Genomic DNA, 25,027 nt, shown 5'->3' on the forward strand with positions numbered 1-25,027 from the left:
GTGAGAAAACTGATTAGAGAGCTTATGATGACAGCAGTGTGTTTAAGAATATAAAGATGGAGTGATATTTTCGTTCTCTGGCACTTTTTCTTTTCTGTTTGCTGCCTCCAGGGTTGTCTCTTTCAGTGGGTATTCGTGATCTATGGTCTCATTTGCAGTGTTTTTGGTGTGTCCAGCCAAATTCAAGACAGATGAGGGCATAACAGAGGAAAAGATAGAAAGAAAATACGGAATTGGAGACTATATATATATCTATATATATATATAGATATATACATGTATACCTGTTACTATTATGTGTTTATTATACATAATTCTTTCTCATTTTGTGTATTTATGTGCATGTAATCTAAATGAGAATTGTCAGCTTCTTGTTTAAGATGTTCAGGCCATCTTGTGGTCAAATACTTTGCCTGAGTGCCTTAGCACAAATAGCATATCTGCCTTGTGTTGGTGGTAACATGGGTGCATTTGTAAAGCAGTCTTAGAACTGGGCTTGCTGGCAGAACAAGCCATCCATCAGCCTATTTTGTCATGATAGCACCCTATATTCTCCACCATATTATACAGATGGGACAATTACAGCTGGGCCTATGACGGCAGCTAGCTGGGACCGAAAGGGCCCCATATGTGGAATGAAACATCAGTCGCAATTACATTTGTGTGTCTTTCTCATCTATTCTTCCCCGTATTCCTCATACTCACCCCCTCCTTCCGTCCCGCACCCTCCTCCTTGCTCTCATCTATCACTAGGCAAATTAAGAGCCTCTCTATCATGACCCAAATGAGAGGGGCTCATTTGTAGCCGTTATTTATTTGTAATAAACCCCCCTCATCATCTACTCTGCTGTCTTTCTCTCTTTCCTTTGTGGAAACATGGGGGAAAAAAAATGAAAAAGCATCTGAAACTCATTGGAGGATAGTTGCTTTTTAATCCCCAAATGCTTCCTATTATCAGTTGAAAGCTAAAATGAATGGTTAAATGGACATTTTCCCTCTATGATCACACTTTTTCAGTCTTCCTCTACCTCTTCTCCCATTTCCCCCGTCCTGTCCCCTCCACCTCCCTCCACAATCCACAGATGGATGTGTTTCCTCAGGGGCAGCAAATCGGCCAGGGATGAAAATGCCATATTTAATATATATTGGTGGTTCTCACTTACTTACAGTGTCTCTCACAAACACACACACACTCACTCCCTTGCCACCTTAGTAAGACAAAGAGTGTTTGGCTGTGCATCTCCCGTTTCCCATCCCATTATCTGTTTTCTAAAACTCAATAATTGAACTGTTCCATTGGAATACATCATCTCGCCCACTATCGCAAATTCACATTGAGTAAACTTCTCTCCCTGGCTATTGTGTTTGAGCATGGCATGTTGTCTTTTTTTTTTCTTTCTTTTTTTCCCTCCTCCTCCTCACGTTATCAGATAGACATTATTACTAGTGTGGTATTCATCCAGCCACGAGTAATGACTGCAATTTGCTGCCATTTGGTGTTCAGTAAGAGGCCGGAGCCTAGTGATGGCAGCGTTATAATGGCTATCAGACACAGGTTACTATTACTATGCTATGAATCTGCCATAAACTAATGTGTCCAACTATACATTGAAGTGACACAGTGGAAAAAACTGAGGATGAACCGCAGGGATTTTTTTGCCTGTAGTTATGAGATATGCTGTTTGTGTGAAAACTCTCCTACGCGTTAGCTTGTAATAGCTTCATGTATGGAAGAATGTCTCGCGAGATGGTCCTCACTATAGTACAATTTCTATATTATACGTCTCCATTTTCTTTTCATCTTCCACCATGGAATTGCAGTCACTTTGTTGCACTAAAAAAAGACTTTGCTGATTCTAGTATGTAGTACTGCATGCGTACTTCCTGTGTGTGTGTGTGTGTGTGTGTGTGTGTGTGTGTGTGTGTGTGTGTGTGTGTGTGTGTGTGTGTGTGTGTGTGTGTGTGTGTGTGTGTGTGTGTGTGTGTGTGGATATTTGTTTTGTTTTGATCTAAATTCAATTTAAATTTATAAATGCAATCCTAATCCCAAGGGAACTTTAAAAAGTTTAGTTAAAAGAGAACATTTGCCAAAAAAAGAGATAAAATACTAGAAAAGGTGTGATAGTTATTTTTTAAAAGTTCTCAGTGGACATTGTAATAATATTATTATTATGAATGCTTTTTGCCACAAAAGTCATGTGGTGAAAATGTGATATTGTGACCAGTGGCCTGACTTGAAATACCACATTATGTAATGGGGGAATATACGGAGTTAAAATTACATGGTGGTACTTGGAAAGTGACTAGCTTGTCCTAAATTGACTGAAACATGTTAATAAATTAGGTTCCTGGAACATCTGTCTATTAGACCAGCCTGATTGGTTTCCACGACGATGGAAACCACTACTGTGAAAGTGTCTGAGAGTCATTCATCATTCATTTTTTATTCAGTGTGACCAAAATGACTGAGCGTGAAGGTAAAAACCAGACTAAAACAAACCTAACAGGCCTAGGAGAGATAAATATATATTTTTACATAGATTAATTATTAAAAGAAGCTAGAATCCCTTTGCTAAAATTCTTAGCCCCCGCCCTTCTCTGTATATATATCATTCAGTGGGGTTACATGGCATTGAAAGGATCGGATAATTGGCTTGATTACAATCACCGTCTACAAACACGTTTAATTTGACTTTCAACCGAGTTATCTCGGGGTCTTAATCCGATCGCGAGTAACCCGATCCGATCCAATTTCTTGTCAGATTAAGGTGTCTACATGCACTCATACTTCACCCGAGTAGGGCAGCTCGAGGTTTGAGCACAAGTGCACGTGTTCATACGTGTACACGTCTTAGGTGGTCAGTGATGTATTTAAAAATTCATCAACTGCCCCAGAAAACGTCTCGATCGTGTCCATAGAGTAGCTTTTACACTGGGCCCACTGGGCTTGTGAAGTTGTTACCCTGAAGCAGTGTCCTGTTTGCCAATCCACCTGTCACGGCCAAACAGAGATTTAACATATGGATGCTAGTGAGGCTGATATTTAAGAAAGCAGATTAAAACTGTATATGCACAGGGATGTTTCCAACATTTCATAATGTTCACCAAGGGGATAATTGCTTGGTTTTAGAGTATCCTAAAACCTGCAAAAAATGCAGAGAACCCCCTGCTTTTTAATGATCGTGCGAACAAACGGCAGATGGTGATGCAAGTAATAGCATTCAACATGATAGTTAAATGATATGTGCAAAGGCAACCGTCTGTGGGCTTCTTAAGATATTAGATAACCCACTGATGTTCAGATACTAATTGGTTGTAGTTTTGGGTAAATAAATTTCAACAGCATTGTTTGATATCATCAAAGTTTAGTTTTATCTTAGTCGAGCACAAAGATGTCAGCTACTGGCGCTTCATTGGACAAAAGGAGAAATCCTTGATGTTTATCTTAATTGTATTAAGTACAGCAGCATATTCTTGAGGCATTAAGCAAACCTGCTCATGTTCAGATCAGTCGGTGTGCCGTATGTAAGATAAGAAGATTAATTGAGAAAAGGTCAATCGTCATGTTCAGCTCTCCTTTTTTTTTTTTGAAGATATGAATTTCTCACTACCAAGAAAACTACACTGATCTACCAGAACGTTACGACCACCTGCCTAATACTGAGCAGGTGCTCCTCATCCCACCAACAGAGGTCCATACAGTCAGGACGTGGACAGATGAACATCTGAAGGTCCTGCATTGTCTATTGCCGGGGCCTTAGGAAAAGATCATTCAGGTCCTGTGGCGTGGGGTCTTTGGGAATTTAATTTCTTCCCTAAGGCGCCATCACATCACATCCGGTCCTGTCATGGCATGAGCAGTTTTTATGGGGCTCACTGTTGTCCTGGTGAGGAGTGCTGCTTCTGTAAGAGTGTTGAGCTGTTGTCACGTGGAGGGTGGGACTGGTCTTCAAAAATGTTTAAGTAGGCGGCAAGCGTCTAAGTAACTTCCATGCAAAAGCAACAATGCGGGTGTTCTCAGCAGGAAGTTGTTATTACCTCCGCCAAGGAGGTTATGTGATCGCCCGAGTTTGTCTGTTGGTTTGTCTGGATGTTCGTTCGTTCGTCTGTCTGGATGTTCGTTCGTCTGTTCGTGCTGCAATCTTGCGACCTGCCACAAGGTGGCGCGACCTCAGGTGCCAAAGCCAGACAGAATGCATAGTGCGCGGATTGAATGCAGGAGGGTTTCACTTGACGTCACTTCCGTATTTTTCTAAGCGCGCGAACCCAGGTGGTGGGCAACCTGAGCTGGAGCCCATTGAAAACACTGTGTTTTGTCTGCCACTTTTTGCCCAAAATACCTCAGTTTTGTGCCGTTTTTGGATGTAGCAATCGGTCTAACCGAGAGAAGGGAAGGGGTTACTATCGGGTACCTAAGGTAATCGCCCATAGAGGTGAGAAATGGAAAAAAAAACTCACAGAACAACGCCGCAAAAAGTGGATAGCTAACCTACGTTTACAGACTGGAGGGGCTGAATCTGCAAATGCTCGTGTCTGCGGTGACCACTTCGTCAAAGGTATGTGCGAAATCTAACTGTTTAGTAGTAGTGCGGTAGAGTATTATGTTGTTAAATGCCAATCAACAGTAATGTAATACGGGCTACGTTTGGGCTTTGTTTTGAAGGCTGCCCCAGCGCGTTGTTAGCTACTGAGTCAGTGGACTGGGCTCCGACGGTCAAGCTGGGTTACCAAAACACAGAGCTAAGAAACCGCCATCGGTGTTTCATGCGATCTCTGAGAGTGTTTGATCTAAACAAAACAAATTTGTCACGTCATCACAATCTTCACGTTTCAGTAGTATCCACGAAGTGCTTAAGTGCTAACAGGGCACATTAGCTCCCAGGTTCTTGACAACAGAATCGCTCGCTCTCTCTCTCTTGTGCATTAGGCTAACAAAGACACAATGTCAGCATTTGGATATTTGGATCTCGGCATTTTATCAAAACATGAATGCCAACATTCACAGCTCGGCATTCAACATGTTAAGTTCTGCTTTACTGCCCAGCCCTGCACTACACACTGCATTTTCCACTGGGATAATGCACCATAAACAAACTTATCCTGGCGAACACCAAAACACAATCATTCTGTAGACGTTTTACTCCGAGTTTGCTGATCCATCCGCTGTGGTAATAGTTATATGCTTCCAAACTTTTGTGGGCCTTCATCTGTTGCTTGGTGTAGTAAGACGTCTGGAGAACCAGGTAGCTCGTCATGTCCACAGCCTCTATTTTCGGCAAATCGTTCCGGTTTTGCGAAAATTCGGACATTTTCATTAAGTATGTGTCACGCCCAATGTATTTCCCTACGAACGCCAAATACCTTTCCCTGTGTGCCGGCTCCAAACCACTACAATATTCACTCATCTCAATATTCTCCATGTTGTTGCTATGCTGTAGTCAAGCTTCATGCCCACCAACTGAAATTCGCGCGCTCCCGTGATGACGTAACTGAAACCCTCCTGTGCTGTAATTAGCACAACAAAAGATTGCAACGGCAAGCCAGTGTGCATAACTGCATATAGCGTAATAATAATAACGGCGAACACTGCTTCCCGACAAAACATAATAATAATAATAATAATAATAATAATAATAATTGATAACGGGGAACATTGCTGTTCAATAATGAATAGGGAGAAGGGAATGCCATACATGGCTCGCTATCCACAGGTAGGTTGGCGGTTGGCGGAGGTCTGCACTCTCTGAGTGCATTTCTAGTTTGTGATAAAATTAGCAGTGTTACTTTATCTGTCAGAGATTTTAATGTTTTGGCAGATGGATTTACACTCACTCTTTAAGACGATGTTAAACTTCAAATAATGTAGCTTGATCTTTTCCTGACTTTTGATATTCAAAAGTCAGGAAATAGCTCTCCTCGAACTAAATTACAGTGTCATGATGGCTTTAAAATCAGTTGGCTGGATCCTCAAGATGCTATGAATGTCAATTGCCATGATTTTAGTAATTCTACATTTTGTTGTCTTAAGCTCAAATTGGAATAAATCCGATATAATTACAGCCTTAACCTAATTTGATTAGATTAGGTTTCTAGTCTGAGGAGTAGGCTCACGGTCACCTTAAAGAATAAAAGCTAATATTCAGATATTTCAGTTTGGAATGGATAGCAACTCTCAGTTCTTCAACGTCCAACAGGAGAGAAAAGCTCAATTTATAAATCTACATAAATGTTTGGATTAGTTCAGTGTGCTTTGATCCGCTGGAGATTTGTGAGCAGTACATTACAGTAATAAGACTGTCAAAGGGTGTGTGTTCACATGTATAAAACCCTTATGGAGTGTGGGGTTTGTAGGCAGCTCCTTCAGAAGTATTCATCTGTAATGGTCACACTGACCGCGTGCAATTTAATCTTGTGTTTTCTGGTTGCAGGGAACCTCTGTTATTTTAAAAGTCTATAAAATATAAGCAGCTTGGGTCCAGTATAAACATTCTCTCTGCGCAACATTAACCAGGTATGCTTTTGCTCCCTTCTTTTCTCCCAGGTCACTCGTGTACCAGTGGAGAGTTGTGAGCAGCATACTTCCTGTCGAGACTGTCTGGGATCAGGAGATCCTCACTGTGGCTGGTGTGTGCTGCACAACGTGTAAGTGCTTGTACTGTTGACTCAATCATTTCTAGTGAGGTGGATCCATTTGTTTTTGGAATTCTTCTGTTAATGTTTATTTTGACCACACCTTGTAGACCCATTTGGCTTTGCGTCGCCTTATGTGACCACGTGTTGCATTATAAAAGTACATGTGTGACATTTTTAAATGAAAATGAAAAGCAGTCTTCCTGTTACAGACAGTTTCACACTTCCATGCATTTGGATGATGGGCCAACACACGTATCCTTCACCTTGTGAGCTTTGTGGTCAGATTGGAGGATTTTGGTTAGAGGTTTTTGTTGGTCTTGTGAATGCAGATCTTTTGGGAAATAATCCCCAAAAGCATTCCTTGTGCTGACATCATTTGTACAAATGAAAAGCACAGGTTGACGGAGAAATTTCCATCTTGCATTTTTTTCGTCTTTCCACAACCATCCTATTGTGCACTGCTGGAAATATTGATGGAAAAGCTGGTATACGCAGGTCCTCTTAATTCCAACATCAGATATGTGGCAGGGAGGGGGGGCTTTAGATCCTTGTCAGCAATTTGAACTCTTTATGCTTAAAAAAAAAAATGCAAAAATGCAATTCTCTAAAAATGTAATTGGTTCTCAGGGAAACTTCTTACTTCTTCTTTTGCCTTATTTCCTTCTGCAGCAAATCTTGTTCTGCTATTTTAGTCAGAAAGTAGAACTGACCATAACTAGTTAGTTGAAAAGGATCTACTCTCTAAGTGAGCTCTTAAAGAATCTAAACCGTGAAGATGACAGGGATTTATCTACCCGCCACAAATACATCTTGTGTAAAGAAATCAGAGTTTCAATGAATTGATAATAATAAATTTTAGTGCTTAGGGTAGACCGACGCTGGTGTGAGGGCAGCTATGGTACTAAATGCATCAGTGCTCTGTCTGAACGAGGTTGTGTCCTATTTGCTTTAGCAGTGATTTATCACTGTATCACTGTATCATCAAGTAATAATTATAGGTAGCAATTAAAGTTATTTATCAGTGCTCTAAGATCTTGGTAAAGACATTTTTAACTGTCACACACATTATCAGGATTCACAGGATCATAATATCAACAATAATTTAGATGTGGTTCTTTCAAACTCTATAAGTCATATGGAATTGTGCTGAATTGGTTCTCATGTTACCATTGAACACAATATATTCCAGTTATTGCTGTTCTAAGCTGTTTACATGCATTGTCCAAAGGTACCTCCCTAATTTACTTCTAATTTTCATGCATCTCTGCACCCCTGATAAATGAGTTCTCTGTCCGAAACTCAGCAAAACTAAAGGTTTTTCAATAAATACAAGGCATTACTAATTCAATCATATCTCCGCTCAAAGCAACCAGTAATGTGTACAACTTTGTGAGGACGGTGGATTTATTTTCCAAATTGAGAAGCACTCAGTGTAAGAAAAATAAAAAAGCGTACTTTACCTAAACAAAGACGACCAGTAAACAGGATTAATGTGGACTTAAACAAAACAAATCTGATTTATATAGCGATGTGACTGTCCCATAATCTTGTTTGGTAGATGTTCAAGAAGAGATCGCTGTGAGCGGGCAGAGGAGCCTCAACGTTTCACCACCAGAGTGGAGCAGTGTGTCCATCTTTCCGTCCACCCCGAGACCGTCTCTGTCACCATGTCAGAAGTACAGGTACGGGGTGTTGTTGTTGGCATATCCTGTATCCATGAAGGGATTTGTGCATTGTGCGTGTATTTGCATGATATAGCGAAATGGAGGAATAAAGATGGACAGGGAAAGTAACACAATTAATATGAAATTATATTAACTAAAACTTCTAGTTGTGTCAACACTGGCAATCACTTTGAGTTAGAGCTGAAAACTGAGTTGTGAGCCACATATCTAAGCAGCGTTTTCTGCTGTGGGGCATCGGTAATGAAGTGTATTGATTTAAATTTCTGCTGTACCTCATCTTTCTGCCTTTTGTCCTTCATCGCAGTTGGTGCTTCAGGCTCAGAATGTGCCGAGTCTGTCTGCTGGAGTGAACTGCTCCTTTGACGACTATGTAGAGACAGAGGGGCGCATCTACAGCGGACGGATCTTCTGCCTGTCTCCTTCTACAAAAGACATTGCACCCATCACGCGAGACCAGGGTAAAATAGTCTTTAAAATTGTCTTCTTTTTTTTTTTTACCTGACCCGATAATCCACTTCAGTAAGAGAAAAAGCCCAACAACGTTTTCTTAATGAGATTGTTACATCATCATGTAGCCGGCAGCTTAACCTCATCTTTCAAGTATTTTCAATTTCCCAAAGCACCTTGACATAAACCGGTATAAAATATCCTTTTTATTTATTGACTTATTTTCTATCATTGATATCAAATTTGGACGAAGACATCAGGCTGTTGTTTGGGTTTCAGTCCACAACTACAGTCATCTACAGAAAACTTTGAGAAAACTTTGGATGGATGAAGGAGATGATCTTTTTCAATGTTCACATCTTTCATTCAGTCCTTGTAAAACTTATGGTGCTTTTCTCAAGGATACTTCCTCACTAGTAAGTCATATCTTTTTTTAAAACATGAAAAACATCATGGAATAATCCTCACAAGTGGGATAACGCCACACTAACAGTTACATCTTACACGCACAACAGCTGAAAAACTGTCACGGCTATTAAATTACTGTTAGCTGCTACATAACAGCGGTTTATATTTGCAGTTGAAAACATTGAAATAACCTCAACAAAAATCAACTTTATGGTGACAACATTGGTTGTTTGAGAATGCCAAAGACGCACCGAATCATCCTTGAAATGACACAGGACAAACCATTCGGCCCTTTAAACGATCCTGGACATGGGAACAGTCCTTGGCGAGATTTGATGACGTGACATTCTGGAAGCAGCAGTCGTTGAGGATCCTTTCTCGACTTTGACAAGCATCTTTGAGAGATTTTAACAGTTTAGCGGTAAAGAATATTGAGTGTTGAGTGTCAAGAGAGACCAAAGTCACACATTTACTCCATGTTTGGGTATGCCATGGATAACTATATAAGGCAAATATTTCTGGAATGAGAAAGGGATTAAGCCACAAGTATTTTGTATTTCTTTTTTAGCTGTATCTAACATGCACATTATGTCCAGATGGTAACTCACCGGTAACCCAAAACAGCTTATCATACTGCACAATTTCAGCTCCTAATATAATTCAAAGTGGTGAGTTTAGATTAGATTGGAAACATGTTTATTGTTGCTGCTGGATACTTTTTTAACATCGAGGTCTAAAGGGATTGACTCACTTAGGAATCCGGCTTCAAGCAACTGCAGCTTTAGGCTCTTCCAAAGTGACTTGTTTGATATTGTGCAGATGTAAATTGGTGCTTAATTCAAACAGATTGTTCAGCTGCATAATAGAAGAAAACATTTGCCCTTTAACTACACCTGTTTTTGTGATTAGCTAATTTAGCATCTGTTAGTTATTGCTCAAAACTCATTATTGTACATTTTTTTCCACATTGTAACTTCTTTTCAAATGGCATTGCCATCAGATACATCTATACATATGATGTCAGCTACACAGGAAATAAGAAGGGACATCTGGAATGATGATGCAAATTTTTTTGCGACTGCAACCGGGCTTGATTCTGACATCCTGAAACATTTTTCCACCAATGATCTTCGATGCCTGGACTATGAAAATACAGGAGCACTGTTGTTGAAAACACTTTTTAAAGAAACATTCATAATTCATGGTATCGATGTTTTGTATGTTTTTGTTTAGGAGACCAACGTGTGATAAGGTTGTATCTGAAGTCAAAGGAGACGGGGAAGAAGTTTGCCAGCGTGTTGTTTGTCTTCTACAACTGCAGCGTCCACCAGTCGTAAGTTGAGTTTGTTGCCGAGTCTGAAGGGAAGGATGAGTAGAAATCTATTGAGAAGTTGAATAACCAGAGAGCAGCTTCACGTACGCGGCCATATTACACATGCAGCAAAAAGTGATTATCAACAGATGTGTGAAAAGGTCTCCTTTTCAAAAGCAATGGTGCTAAAATATTGGCCTGAAAGTAGGGAATTTAATTACAAACGGAGAGAACACTGTGCAACCTCTGCTTATTCAGTATTCAATGTATTCAAGCTTTTAACAAATCAATTAGTTAATTAATTCTCGAGCAATGAAGAGACCGCTGGTGAGTGAGATAATAAATCGGTTGCTACCCATGCAAGACGTAGAAGAGCAGCCAAGTATGGAAGGCTAAAACACGTCAGTCATGTTATTTGGAAATTAATTATCCCATAATTAAGTATAGGAATACTGATTGACTTTTCAGCACTGGTTTGAAAGCAGCTCTTATGTGTATTTATTTCCTAAGTCTACTATTTAAGAAAGAGGAGAGGGAGGAAAAGACTGATAGAGTCCTGTGGTAAGGAATGCTTTTCCAAGTTGTTGAAGAGAATTATTTATCGGGATTGTTGTTAATGTTACTTTAGAAAATCAATGAGTCATGAAATGCATTGTACATGTATAGAGCTTACTAATGTTAAAAAATAATTTAGCTATTGAAATTAAATCGTCAACACTTTAACTTTTGCGATTTTTGTAATTGTCTTGCAGACAAATAATTAAATATAGTTTTCCAATTACATGTGCTAAAATGTTTAATTATAGTAGTAGCCAGGAGTGTCCGAGAGACTTCTACAAACAATATTCAGTTGTATTTCCAAGCCAACAATAGCCAGTGCGACGACTCGTGCACAGACCTTTACATAGGAGATCCTAAACAACCGCTTCAGGTCAAGACTTGACCGTTCACATACATCTCAAGAATAAAAGAACCCTGTTTTGGAAAGGAAACGGATAATAAGCCGTCTACGTGAGTGAGAAAAAAATCATCTTTGAAGAGAGGAGGTGGTCTCAGATATTACCAGATATTCCCCAAGTGGTTTCACAGCAATTCACACGTTAGACCAAAACATGTTTGGTCAGCCAGGTAGACAACTCACAGGTGAGAATAGCCGCATTCACACAGTAGGAACCTTTGGCAGTTCCTATAACCTTTTCAGGAACGGGGCCTTTTTTTCCTGCATTCGCACATACAGGAACTCGGGACCATCGTCCTCAGTTCCTATAACCATCTGGGTCTGTTCTGGTTTCCATAGGAACGCGTCTGACGGAAGTGTTTGGTGGTCGGTAGCTCCGCCCCTTGTCATGCTGTCACGGCTGAAATGTTTCCTCATACGACACGGACACAACCGGCGCGTGTTTAATAAGTTTAACTGACACGTGGTCTCCTTTGTCTGCGGCGCTCTGCTCTCTTTTCTTCCTTCATGAAACCAAGAAGTATGGGCTGCGCTCCATCCTTCGTCTCCTGACTCTCTCTGTGAGCTCTTCCAGCCTCCATGTTAGACGCCCGATGTGATCGTCCATGATTAATATCACCATCATGCAGACCATGAACACGGTGGCCTCCCCGCTCTCCATGTTAGCTTCTTTGTGGTGTTTTTTTCTTCCCCTTACTTTTTGCGGGTTTTGTTTTGTTTTGTTGTTGAATGTGGCGCTAAAGTAACACGTCGCTGTCGTAGACGGTTGCGCATCAGTCCCTATCAGGTCCCAACTCATGTGCGAATACAAACTGAAACAGTTCCCCTGGGGAAGGACAGTTATCAGAACGAAATTCGAGGAAGACCGTTCTTAGAACGGCGTTGTTAAAACTGTTCTGTCCGAATGCGGCTAGTGACTTAAATGACCTACGCAATGGTCAGTTAGTCCTTGACACACATGTGGCCTTAGGATGAGACTTGAAATGTCTTCATTCAAGTTCATAGGATTACCATGACCCGGATGACTGAGAATCTACACCAACATTAAAGTTATGCTTGAAACTGACACCACAGAGACAAAAGGCAATATTACTGTTTGTCTTGAAAGTGGCTTTACTTACGAAGAGCACAGACAAATGTCCTCTGTGATATCTCATCACCAGGTTACTTTATTTGTGGTCTGTTTTCCTTCATTTGAGGTTTGACTAGTGCTCCTTTTTTCTGTTAATCATGATCATTTTGCACCCTTTTTGTCATAAGGGTATAGAGTGGGTGCAAAAATTGGTGGTTATCTCAATAACCAAACCCTTAATAATCACACAAAAGGAAGAGAAAAAATGTTTTCTAGTCATGCCAGCCAGGTGGTTCTTTATGTGAGCAGGAACAAAGTGAGGAGGAGGAGGAGGAGGAGGAGACTGGCGAGAGCTGCAGAGCAGCAGTGAGATCAACCAAATAATGAATGAAGAATGTGTTTCTAATTTCCCTGCCTTGTTAAATGAAGGTTAAATGAAAATAAATAAAATGTCATCGGCTAAATGACTCTTGGCTCCTTCGGTGAAGTCATTGAGTGCGGTTCGCTGCCCATGGGTTTGCACACTCTTGCTCTGTCTCACTCTTGTCTCTTCCACCTTGCACTGACTCACATCTCCTATTAAGGTGCCTAGACTTTGTGTCGATACACCTGGAATGATATCTGCAGTATACTTGCGGCGTACTTCTGTTTCACTTAATAAGCATAACTTCAAACCCTCAGACTGCAAAAATAAGAATTTCAGAAAATGTGTTGTCACTATTATTTTCAGAGAATTCTCTTTACTTTTCATTGTGCACGCACCTGTTGAGTGGACAGTGAGTATTCCATGTATTAATTTGCAGATTACAATAATAGACCAATGATAGATTAATGAAAATAAGCCTAAATTATTTGATTTAAGCTTTGGTTCTGTAGTTCAAAATGCAAACTCAAAACTCTCAGTTTTGACAATATCCTTTAATTCCTAAATCACGAGCATCATTGCAGCTGGTAATGCTGCGTTTGGAGTCCACATGCCCCTTCCTCCTCCTCCGACCTCAAAGGTCCTCTTTTCCCGTCTGCTTCTCCCACCTTCCTTTTTGTCTGCCTCGTGTTTGTCTCCTCACCCATTCTGCCCTTTTCCTGTCACTTTATCCTTCGGTCCCAACCCCTCTTAGCCATCTCCACCCTTCTCCCCCACTTCACTTTTTCTTGCCACTCTCTCGTTCATCAAGCCCATTTATTGCTAGCGCTCTGCTCTTGGCCCTGCATATATCTGCATAGTAATAGGTTGTTAATTAGCTCTAGCCGGGGCGCCTGTGTGGAGATGGTCATAATGGAGTGGGGCTTGGAGGAAAAAAGGCTCACCTGGGCCACTTCTCAAGGCCTCCAGGCCTTGTTCACTTTTTTAATTTGTGTTTGAAACCGTGTGTGTGAATGTGTATGGACTTTGATGTTGCTTGATTGTGAGGTACAGAGTTTGCAAGATATTATAAGAGCAACTGCAGAAAGGACACCTTAGTGTCTATTTAAAAATATTTGCATGCACGCAGGACATGTTTACTCATTTGTGTGGGGCGGTGTATTTATGCCATGTACCCCTTATTAATTCACCCACCCAGTTCTCTCCTCTTTGCTGCATAAATGGGCATGCTGCTTTTAAAGCCTTTGATATTTGCTTCCGCAGCCTCCTCAGGACTCTGCGGGACTTTAAAACTACAGTGCAGTTATTCCAGCTGCAGCTGTAACATAAACCAACATATTATCCACCATCACCTTTCACCTGTTAATCTTTGACCCTGCCTCTGAGAAGCGTTGAAAAGGAGTCACAGCATTCAACAGCTGATAATGGAGTCATCCACGTGGGTGTGGTGGGTGGATGAGAGCATAAAAGAGACTTGCAGACTCACAGACACACAGTAACAGAGCAGAGCAGCCTGCAGGCAAGCACCCAGATGGGCTTGTGTGCAACTTCACACAACTTCGCGCAACATGCTCGAAGGTGGATGCAGCACCAGATTCACCAGCCGCATAAATGCTCAAACACACAAACAGGTGCACGCACAGTCAGAAGGAGCACACGGAGACAGAAGGCACAGACTTGGCACAGCCAATTACGCTGAGAGCTATTTACATACGCTTTTACAATATTAAAAATTTGCATTAAAAAAGAGGTTTGGAATAGTTTAATTGAGCATGCGGGGGGAGGAATAATGCATCTTTTAAAGAGAGGAAGAGAAACAAACAGGAGGCAGAGCGCTGGAGGGAAGAGTGGAACGTGGAAGAGAGCTCGCATTCCCGGAGAGCTGGGGAGGCATGAAGAGGGAAAGAGAAATATAAAGCAGTGTTGGCAAACGAGACAGAGATTGTGCCCATTGTGTCGGGAATAATGCGTCCCTCACAGCTAAAAGGTTAGCGCCCCGGCTTCAGGCCACCATGACCATTACAATATGAAAGGGATGAAATCTATGCAGTGAAAAGAGGCACTCAGGGGATGGGATCAGCCCACACTTCAGCCCTCAGATGGCTCTCATTTCCAGGAGACCCCCCCCCCCCCCACCCACCTCCATTGCTGATCCACTGATAACATTTGGATTCATCTGGTGGGAAACAGTTTAGAGTCATCCTTTTTTTCCGATTACATAACCATTACTTGATGTTGATTTTCGCTGCAATACTTTTTGGTCGAATTTTCAGTGAACACAACCTTATTTAATTAAACTGAGGGTTGCGACTCACAGATTCGCAGCTTTTGGACATTTCCGTGACAAGATTCAATAACGTCTAGTAATGAGCCGGAGCACCCCCATTGAGAATCTAACTTCTCATTTGGCTCCCATGCTGTATAACTTAATGAGGCATCGTTTTATTGCTGCTCTCTTTGAAGCTTTATTGGATAAAACACAAAGAGACCTATTTATAGACAAACTTGCACGCCAGTCTTATGTGTTGTAAGCATTGTACACTCTTGAGACTAGTTATCTAGGAGAGATGTCATATAAAACAATAGTTTTCATTTCGAATCTCAACATGCTTCTCCTGTTCAACACACTCATAAAACCATTCAAACTTTAAGCTTGGTGCCTCAAAACAGTTGGCCGGTCAATCTTATTAGGACAGGCACATGTTTGCATGTTTGTATTAGAAATAAGGCTCACCCTCTAATTAGGAAAGAATTGCAGCTTAAACTGTGACTTCATCAACTCTGACCAGAATTAATGAAGGATATAATCACTCACTCCCTTCATATATGCTTGTGCCAAAGGCAGCTTGCATACCAACAGCTTTGTTACATCGATCCCACCTCGCGAGAACAAAAGCTTGGTGAAGACGAAAAGGCATTTGACCTGGCTCTGTTGCTGGGCTTAGCTAAATAGCAGGGGATTTTATTGACTACATTGCAGCAGCGCAGCGACTTACTTCGAGCCAGTTGTCCAGGCATCGACAGCTCTACTGTAAGACAAGTCTCCACTGATCAGCTGACCCAGAGGAATGCTTCCATGTCAACGTGGGTTACAGCTCGTGCGTAGAAGCTTGTCTTGGCCTGCGAGGGTGTGTTATTGTAATCGTGTGCGCGCATAACACATCTGCGACTGTGCATGCACACATCCCTCCAACGAGCAATCGATAAACCCCGGGGTTAATAGTGAGGAGGAACTGGCTCACAAGCTCTACTAACAAACATCGGACTGTTAGCATAACCTCAGTCCCCGTGGAAATCCACTGGCATTGATTATAAACCTCACGCTGCAGTTCAGTCTAGTCTCACTAGCTAATCCCTGGCTATATAAAGCCTCTGCCATCAGTCTGTCTCTCCAGTACAAGCAATTTAGTTTGGAGTTAACCCTCCAAAATCTAAGTAAACCAAGGACAGAGACAAATAAAATGTCCAGATTAGACTGAGATCCAATTTTGAAGTCGGTCTCTTTATTTTGACGGACCTGAGTTCTGTTGTGGTGGCTCATTACTGTTGAGTTTTTGCTCTATACTTGTCAAAGATCACTTGTCAGTCAAACTGAAATGGAAATGGAATTGTGGTTAATTTTCCTTTTTGTATACTGACAAAGAGTCAACATAGTTTTGATTGATATTGATTGAAGTTCTCTTCCTCTTCTTTTTTCGGTTACCTGACGACAACTGGTTCAAGGAGGAGAGATATTGAGCACTATGTTTATGTTTATGCATTTGGCACTTTTATCCAAAGCGACTTACAGGTAGGCAGGTAGGGTAACGGGGGTCTTGCCTGAGGACCCCTACTGGAGGTAGTACCTTTCATGCAGGGAATTTGAAAGCACTACATAAACAGATTATTTCAATAACAGATAATAATAATAATATTAAGGCCTTTTTGAACTGTAATAAGTTTGTGTGGTCTTGTAATGTGCTCAAGATGGTGAGACTTTCCTGTATTCTGCAATGATAACTTAGATATTTCACAGACACACACACACAGTTTGGCCTTTTTTACTTTCTTGACATACAAATGTGAGGTCCACATTCACTGCTCACCACAAAAATATATTGCGCTCTATAACTCACTTTGTCTGCCATTTAGTGCTGCAAGTTCAAAAAGTTCCTTGGGTGGATTTAAGTCGGACAGCAGTGACTGTGTGTTATACGAGCCCTGATTGAGAACACTGACAGCAAATGAAAGGGAGGACTGGCATAACATGCAATTAAAAATGCCTCTGCTTAAAGCAATTTCATGACACTTTATTCAGAAGTTACGTTGAAACTGGAAGGCCAGAGCCTGTTTAAACTGAAAGAGATGATGATAATTACTGAACACGTAGGACTTCTGTCTCTGTAATTATTTATTGAAGGACAAGCTTGTTTTTGTCACACTAACTTAGTTTTCATCTTGAATGGTAGTGTCTCCTCTGCTATATGAGAAAGATTGGGAAGGGGACTCTGTGGCTTTCAAAGGATTGACAGAAAGCGTAGGTCTTGCAAAAAAAAAACACTTGCAAAAAGAGTGATCAAACATAGACTTTGTTTTATTCTTAACTATTGAACTACTGTTGGTTAAACGTATGACATTTACAAAATCAGAAAATATAAAAACTAAAGTAGCCATTGCCTCTGTATACAGTAGTCCCTTCAATTACGTCTTCCTGGTAGCCACGATAGCCTTGTTTTTTTTCATGTCTTAATGTGTATATATTCATTTTGACTCCTCAACTCTGAGGGAAAAAAAAAGACCAAAAAAAAAAGGAAATTTTGTATAAAAACAGGCTTATCTTGGTCTGCCAGCTTAGTTCACTGTAAGCCTCAAAGCGTGGAGAATAAGGTAGAAGTGAATCGCCAAATATTCCTTCCTGCTCTCTCTCTCGGTTGTTTTCAGCATTTGCTTTGGCCTTGCTGACAGCAGGAATAAAATCTTAATGCAAGAGGCTGTAGTTATACTTGTCATTCCAATATGGTTTCTGGAGATTTGGCCATAAACATTTGATTTTGCGCGACTGTGTTGACGCATGTCCGCGCTTGGCCTGTCAGAGTGTGATTCACACCCCCACACTGAAGGTTTTCTTTTGATTTGTTCCCCCACTCTTTCTGAATTCATTGACAACTGGTCTCCCACCGCATATTGAACATAATCTATAAGAATTCAGGTCGATGCAGCTGGGTTTTCATCAGTGCAGACAACATGATCATCAGTTTTTCTGTCTTATCAATTTGTCTCTCAGTCCACCACAATCAAACATATTGCATTCTATCCAGCAATGCATTCTCTGGCAACACTTTGTGGTGACAAAAGAATTTCAGGAGTTATTAGCGTATTGTTACATTGACCTTAGACCAGGTTTCCTTGTCTGCAGCTTACTGGCCGTGGTTTCCATGCATTCTTGACTGTTCCTAGGTTTTGGACATTGTGCTTGGCTCAGATTCCCAGATTGTCTAAAACATGCCTATAAACTGTTTGTATTTTAAACTTAATCTGCTCCAAGTTAGCATCAGGAAAAATATTCACTTTCTTAATTGGGACCTCGTGTCTGGATGATATAATTAGGGGGACGTGAAAAGTGCCTCACAAAAGAATGAGTCTAGGTGTCACTTCAGTGGGTTTTAGTTGGTGAGAATACTTTGTTTTTCACTTATTTTTTTTGATAATTTTCTTTTGCAATAATTCCTTGGGATGCCACCATTTCAGTCGTCCATCCATCCATTTTCAATACCAACTTAGTCCAATTCAGGGTCACAGGGGGGCTGGAGCATATCCCAGCTACCATTGGGCAAGAGGCGGGTTACACCCTGAACGGGTTGTCAGTCCAGTACAAGGCGAAAGCAAATCATACACAAAATTAGGATGTAAATGTTAATAGATTCCACCTTTTAAGAATGCTTTCACAACCTGTATGGAGAAGGGATCAGGGTGGCTTTTCAGACATGAAGCCATACTCCAATGTTCTTTGGTTAATGGGTGAAACAGAAACATTACAATTGAGCAGTGATAGCTACTGTGACTGACTGTATAAAAAAGAGCAAGTGGAAACTCAGACTTTTTAGAAAGAATTTCAGTCCAAGCAGAAACAGCATTTTTTTAGTGACTCTTGTTGATTAAACTGTTGCTTTGAAAATGTAACCCCTTACACATTTATTTTTTCTCTCCCATATTCACTTGCTTCCAGGTGCCTGTCCTGCGTCAATGCAAACTTCCCCTGCCACTGGTGTAAATATCGCCACATGTGCACGCAGGATGCCAGCGACTGCTCTTTCCAGGAGGGACGGGTTAACACTTCAGAGGTGAACGGTTGAGCATGCACACACAACAGACACACAAACGCATAAACACATCTGGTTAGTCATGCTCTTACAAATGCACACACGCACAAAAAGGAAAGATTCAGAAAAATAGCCAGAGGCTGTGTTCGAAACCGCATACTTCTCCTACTACTCCTACTAACTTTTTGAGTTAGTATGTGAGTTTGAGATTCGCCGAAATGTTGGGTATGCATCATGAGGGTACTACTCATACTCAAACTACCCAAGATGCAACGTAACGTGATGTCGCAGATCGTCATTTCCTGTCAAAACGGCAGTTTCAAGCTAGCTACAACGAGGGCAGGTTCACTTCCTGTTTTCAAAACAAAAGCACCAATTGTATCGTAATGGCTTTCCCTATGATAAAAGGCACCGGGTATTTTATTTTGTGAAAATAACCGGAAGTGCGTTGCTCACTACTATTTTGTCAGATTTTCAACACGTTGGGGATCTAAACGACTACTTTCTCACCTGAAAATGTTTCAAATGTTGCTAAAGTTTACAGAGTTTAGAGCTTAAGCGAAATCAGCTTCAGGCCGGCTGATTTCGGCTCGGGCAGGAGCGGAATGCATTGTGGGTAAACGCTCTGCTTACTGTCTGATCGATCAGTATGCAGTATGGAAGTATGCCGTTTGCAAGTATGTAGTATGTGGTTTCGAGCACAGCCATAGAAAGCAACACATGAATGCATTGAATTGTTGGTGCCCATGATCATGCACAAATTTGAACATGTATAGCTGCATAGTACTGCCAAGGAAGCAGCTGTAACTTGTGCAGCATCTGATTTTATGTATGTGAGTGTGTGAATGAGTACTGCTGTGAGTGGCCCAGCAGCAGCTGTTGCACTCTAAGCAGCGCTGGATTTATTCACTTATAAACAAGTCGGGGTGAATGAGTATGCAAATGGAATTGCGTACTACCGTCCCAAATGTTACATTTGCATGAAAACCCTCATCTCCTCATAAGCTGATTGGCTTTCCCAGACCCTCTTGCTTCATCGAACTTTCTAATTCTGCCTGGTGCAAATGTTTAAAAAACTCCCACTGACAAACTCGTGTTTTGTATCTATTGAACAAAGATTCAGAGATGTATGTTTTTAGGCACGGTGATGGATGTTCCCTCACACTTCCTGTCTTACTTTTCTCATCTCTGTCCTTTTATGTCGTTTCTTTGCTGCTTTCTTTCCACAGTCTGTCATTTTCAGTGCTGCATGGATGCAAACACTCAACTATTCATTCCCCTCTGCCTCTTTTCACTTGTTTTTTTCATTCACTCCATCTTTCTTTTGAGAAAATCTGTGACGTTGAAAGGGCATAATCAGAAAAAAACACATGCAACTTGGTGCACTCAGTGTGGGCGGGCGGGTGCGAAGTAGGTCTGTGTATGGTTGTGTTTATATGTGTGTCTCTGTTTGTATGTGTTGGGAACTTCCTGTGTTTTGTTTGTGTACTGTATAGATGCGTCTGTATATTATTCAGTGTGCGCATGACCACTGACTTTTACCTTCACTCACATCTATAAAATATGCCAAGGAAGTGAAATATATGTGTATCGGAATTATTCGCGTAAGAAAGTGGCTGTAGTTGTGTGTGAGAGTATGTAAGACTGAGGGGGGAGAACGGAGGGGCAGAAGGGGAGAAGCTAATGCTTGACTCCTCACAAATTCTCATTGCATGTCGCACCCTCATGTAAACACACCGGGCTGACATCAATTCATTGGCTATTTTTTTCATGTTTTCCTGTTTGGTTTTGTTTTTCCCCCAATGCACCGTTCATTGGGTGCAGATGTTGCCATGGTTACCAAGACACTCTGAATGTCAGCAAGGGTTTGCTGAATTATGATAGACACACATACACACACACTTTTGCCACAACCACATCCTTACACGGATTATTGTTATTACAGACTGTGATGCGACAGCTTTGGGCTGCAGTGATGGATGCATGTGTTGGGATTCATCCTTATGTTCTCTCTTTGTCATTGCACAGGTATCATTTTGAAGCGATGCATATGCCCACTTAGGCCAACAGCAGTAGTTTTGTCACATATTTATCTCTTCTAGTTTTGTTCCAATTTGCCAGTTCGCAGACCCTGCTAAAGGCAATATTGCCCATCGCTGCTGCCAGAAAAAGTTTCCCCCTGTGTCATTAGCAGTCAGTTGCCAAAGTGATTGAATTTACACTACACTGGTTATCTTCCCAAAGGCATTTGTCATATTTCTTGAGGCTGACTTGACTTCATATCTGATAAAACACATGGTATCTGTGAATGTGCAGTAGAGGTAAACCACAAAAATCCGCGTCTTCTTCCTTGTGTGTGTAAACAGATAACCTTTAATGTATCTTTTTTTTTTCCCTTTTAAGGTAAGTGTAATTCTCTACTGTCACTTCCTGGATTTGTAAATATGTATAAATCAGCTGTGTTGTGACAGCAGATAAACAGAGAAGCACATTAGGGGCGACCAGGCAGAAAATTGCCGGAGTCGGAGAAACACTTGAGAAGGCCATCAACAGAAAAGCATATAAACACAAACAATGAGAGAAACAAACACCAGTGGAAACAAATGCACAGACAAACAAATTTGCTGTGCTCCAGTGAATTCCAGCATTGGGCTGGTAGAGCCGATTGGGCCGAGGTTGGGCCCGGGGGGTGGGTTCAGATGACTTCATTTAGATTCAAGAAAATAGCAAAAATCAGACAATAACAAAAACCAACAAAAATTATCCTGAAAACAGATTTGTTTGCATTTATTTTCCATCAACAACCAGCCTGTTTTTATATATATATATATATGTGTGTATATATATATATATATATATATATATATATATTTGCTGATTGCAATTTGCCTGCTTGTTAATTAAGTCATTCATTCATTTTGCATGTGGTTGCTTTTCACTCAGGAACTTCATGTCCCACAAATGAATTAATGCAGTACATGATTGACAGCAGAGCCAGAAGGTGGCTGCCAAATAAATTCCCCTGTTGTGAGCTTTGATAGGAAGGCACTTTGTTCTCTTTTCCTTTTTGCTTGTGTGTTTATCCTCAGTGCAGCATCAGTTTTATTGTTTGTTCTGATCTGAGGTGCCGGTTGTTGATGTTAACCAAATATTGTTTTCTAATTGTTTGCTGTTGTTGGATACATAATATGCATAACAATGTGAAAGTAAACTGCATTAAACATACAGTAAATGACAAGAGTGTCAAATAAAAGGTGCAGGTGTCATTGCCATGTAAGGCTTCTTACCCATGTTAAAGCATGAACCTGGAGGAGCTGCCTTTTTTAACGTAGTGGTACATTTTTCTGTCCTGAGTCTCATTTTAAAAGCTGTTCTTTTTGTATCAGGCTCAGTGTTGCTGTTTAATTTAAACAATTTGTTCCGATTGTTGTTGTTTTTATTTAACTTGGAAATGAAAATCTCAGTCTGGTGTATTCATGAAGACCCGAGCCCGAGTGAAGACATCAGAATCTGCCAAAAGAAGTGTTCATTAATGAGCCAGAGCTTGTTCTGCATCAGCCGCTCTGAAACAGTTTAGTTAACCAAAGAGGCACTGACCTTTTCAATATATGAAAATGCAATGATTCCCTGGTGATGCGTCTTTCTTGCAGTCTTTTTTTGTCCTTGTCTTTTTTTTCTTTTCCTCATGTCAAGTTTTTTTTTTTCTTTTTCATCATCTGCCCCTTTCATCCATCATCTCCTCTCTCTTTTAACTATTTCCTCTTCTTACCGATAGCCTGACTTCCTTAAACTCAGTGAAATAACGGCACAGTAGGCCTGTGATGCACTGCTGCTGCACTGAGGAGGAACCTAGCAGCTTTGTAGCTCAGCCTCATTAATTATCATTAGCAGGCTGTTTTAGGCTCCAGGTGTACACAAGGTGAATATAGATATGTGGATCATCGTTAGCTTTCTCGCTGCTAATTGGAGGATGCATCACCTTTATGAGTGAGTTGGTCAGATGGTCATATGTTCCTGTCAAGCTCGCCGTACTGCTGTGGCACACACACACACACACACACACACACAGACATCCATGCATGCATGCGGGTGCACACGTTTAGTGAGTGCACAAACATTTAAACAAACCACTGACAGACGAAGTTAGTAACACTGATCATCTCATTATATGCACTGTTCTGCTGCAAAACCTCGGATCCTGGCATTTATACAGATGCTACTTTAACACCCCCCACCTAAATTATCAGCAGACTATGCACATGCACCCCGGAGATGACACTTCCTAATGGCAGCCAGCTCCCACAGCAAGAGGTCTTGCTCAGAAATGCCTTCAGTTCCATGCTGTGTCACTTAAGGCATTGATCTCCATATCCTAATCCGATTGGGATCCACTAGACTAGATAGAACATGCTCAATCCACAGGGAGCCCATTCTGCAACCCGCAGGACCTAACAGATCACCTCCTAATGAAACTGTACCAAACAAAACAGGACACTTCCAGAGGCTGTGTGCCCTGCTATTAGGCAGGGGGTTTTAATGTTGTGGCTGATTGATGTATAGCCATTGGGCAAACCTTCTTTCTATCTATTCCTGTAAGAGAAAAAAGCCTTGTGTGTCCTCAGCCCATCTACATACCGTTTCATTTTTTGATCTCTAGCCTGTTGGGCTCTCTTCTCTTGTTAACCCGCTCCCTTATTCCCTCAACAAGTCAATTAGCAGGAACCAGACACCCGCTTCTTTTGTCTCCCAGCTATGGGTGTCAGAGTTACAGCTGTCTCTTCATTGTCTCTGCCTACTGAAACTCGGGCTGCCGGTACAAAGCTTTGAGTAGCCTAGCTTGGAGGTTCTGAAGCTGACGCTGGCAGGGAGCTGGCTTCCTCTCTCCCTCTAAGTCTCTCTGGCTGTGGGGACTGCTTGTCTCTGATAGGCTCATTTGCGTGTGTGTGTGTGTGTGAGTGCACATATGCATATTAATTATTAAAAGTATATTAAAGCTTAAAGATGCATCTCCAGATGCCTCTCTGATCATTGCCATGTTTAATGGAGAGAGACAGATGAGATGAGAAGCGAAAGGTGGAGCATCTACAATAAAACATGAGGGGAGAAGTGTGGCAGTGGCCTAGTTGTTAGGGAAGAACCAAACTTGCTGAAACCACAACATGAAAAAGTCTCACAATAAATGCAACCTTTTTTTAAACTATAATTACTTTTTACTTCATATAAGTTTCCCTTTTCAGAATTTAGGCTGTTTGTTATTTTGCAAGTTTCTCATGTTGGAGTCTCAGTTCCACACTGAGCGCGACTTCGTTAGCTAAGTAAATCAAAATAAATACAACAGTTCCTTCGAAAAAACCTCTTAAAGTTGTTGGAGAATATCCCTCAAGCTTTTATTTCTATAAAAGGATATGAACAGAAGACATATTAGAACATGACTTGATGTGTGTCATCATTAAGCACCGTCTTGCTGAAATATGCAAAGCCTTCCCTGAAAAAGCGATCGCCCGACGTCACCTGGTTGCTCTAAGTTTGGTTTTAAAAACCAAGGTGTGCAAGTGTCCAGTTTCATAGATACTAATGCTCCCCCATCCCATTAGAAGTGGAAGTTTTTGAACTTAGCCCTGATAACAAATTTTTTCTTTGGTTTGGGAATGTTGTGTTCATGATTTCCACAAAGAATATAAAATTTCATTTCATCAGACCACAGAAGAGATTTTTTTCCTTTGGCTCAGTCCATTTTAAATTAACCTTGGTCCAGAGGAGACAGCAGGGATTCTGGGTCATGTTGACATATGGTTTGTTCTTTTTGTGATAGAGCTTTAACCTTCGTTCATTTATGATTTCTTGAAGTG

General features: G+C 41.1%; 1 protein-coding gene across 2 annotated transcripts in view; it reads left to right on the top strand.

The window, feature by feature from the left end:
- The window catches only part of LOC142390569 (plexin-A1-like), a 234,820-nt gene that overhangs the window by 104,726 nt on the left and 105,067 nt on the right, over positions 1-25,027 (top strand). For both annotated transcript variants that reach the window (XM_075476108.1, XM_075476109.1), the window contains exons 4-8: positions 6,542-6,642; positions 8,192-8,315; positions 8,623-8,776; positions 10,407-10,506; positions 19,085-19,199. In XM_075476108.1, coding sequence (XP_075332223.1) covers positions 6,542-6,642; positions 8,192-8,315; positions 8,623-8,776; positions 10,407-10,506; positions 19,085-19,199 — 594 coding nt within the window. The remainder of the gene's footprint in view (positions 1-6,541; positions 6,643-8,191; positions 8,316-8,622; positions 8,777-10,406; positions 10,507-19,084; positions 19,200-25,027) is intronic.

The sequence above is a fragment of the Odontesthes bonariensis genome, chromosome 10 (assembly GCF_027942865.1).
Source record: "Odontesthes bonariensis isolate fOdoBon6 chromosome 10, fOdoBon6.hap1, whole genome shotgun sequence".
In the NCBI taxonomy this organism is placed as follows: Eukaryota; Metazoa; Chordata; class Actinopteri; order Atheriniformes; family Atherinopsidae; genus Odontesthes; species Odontesthes bonariensis.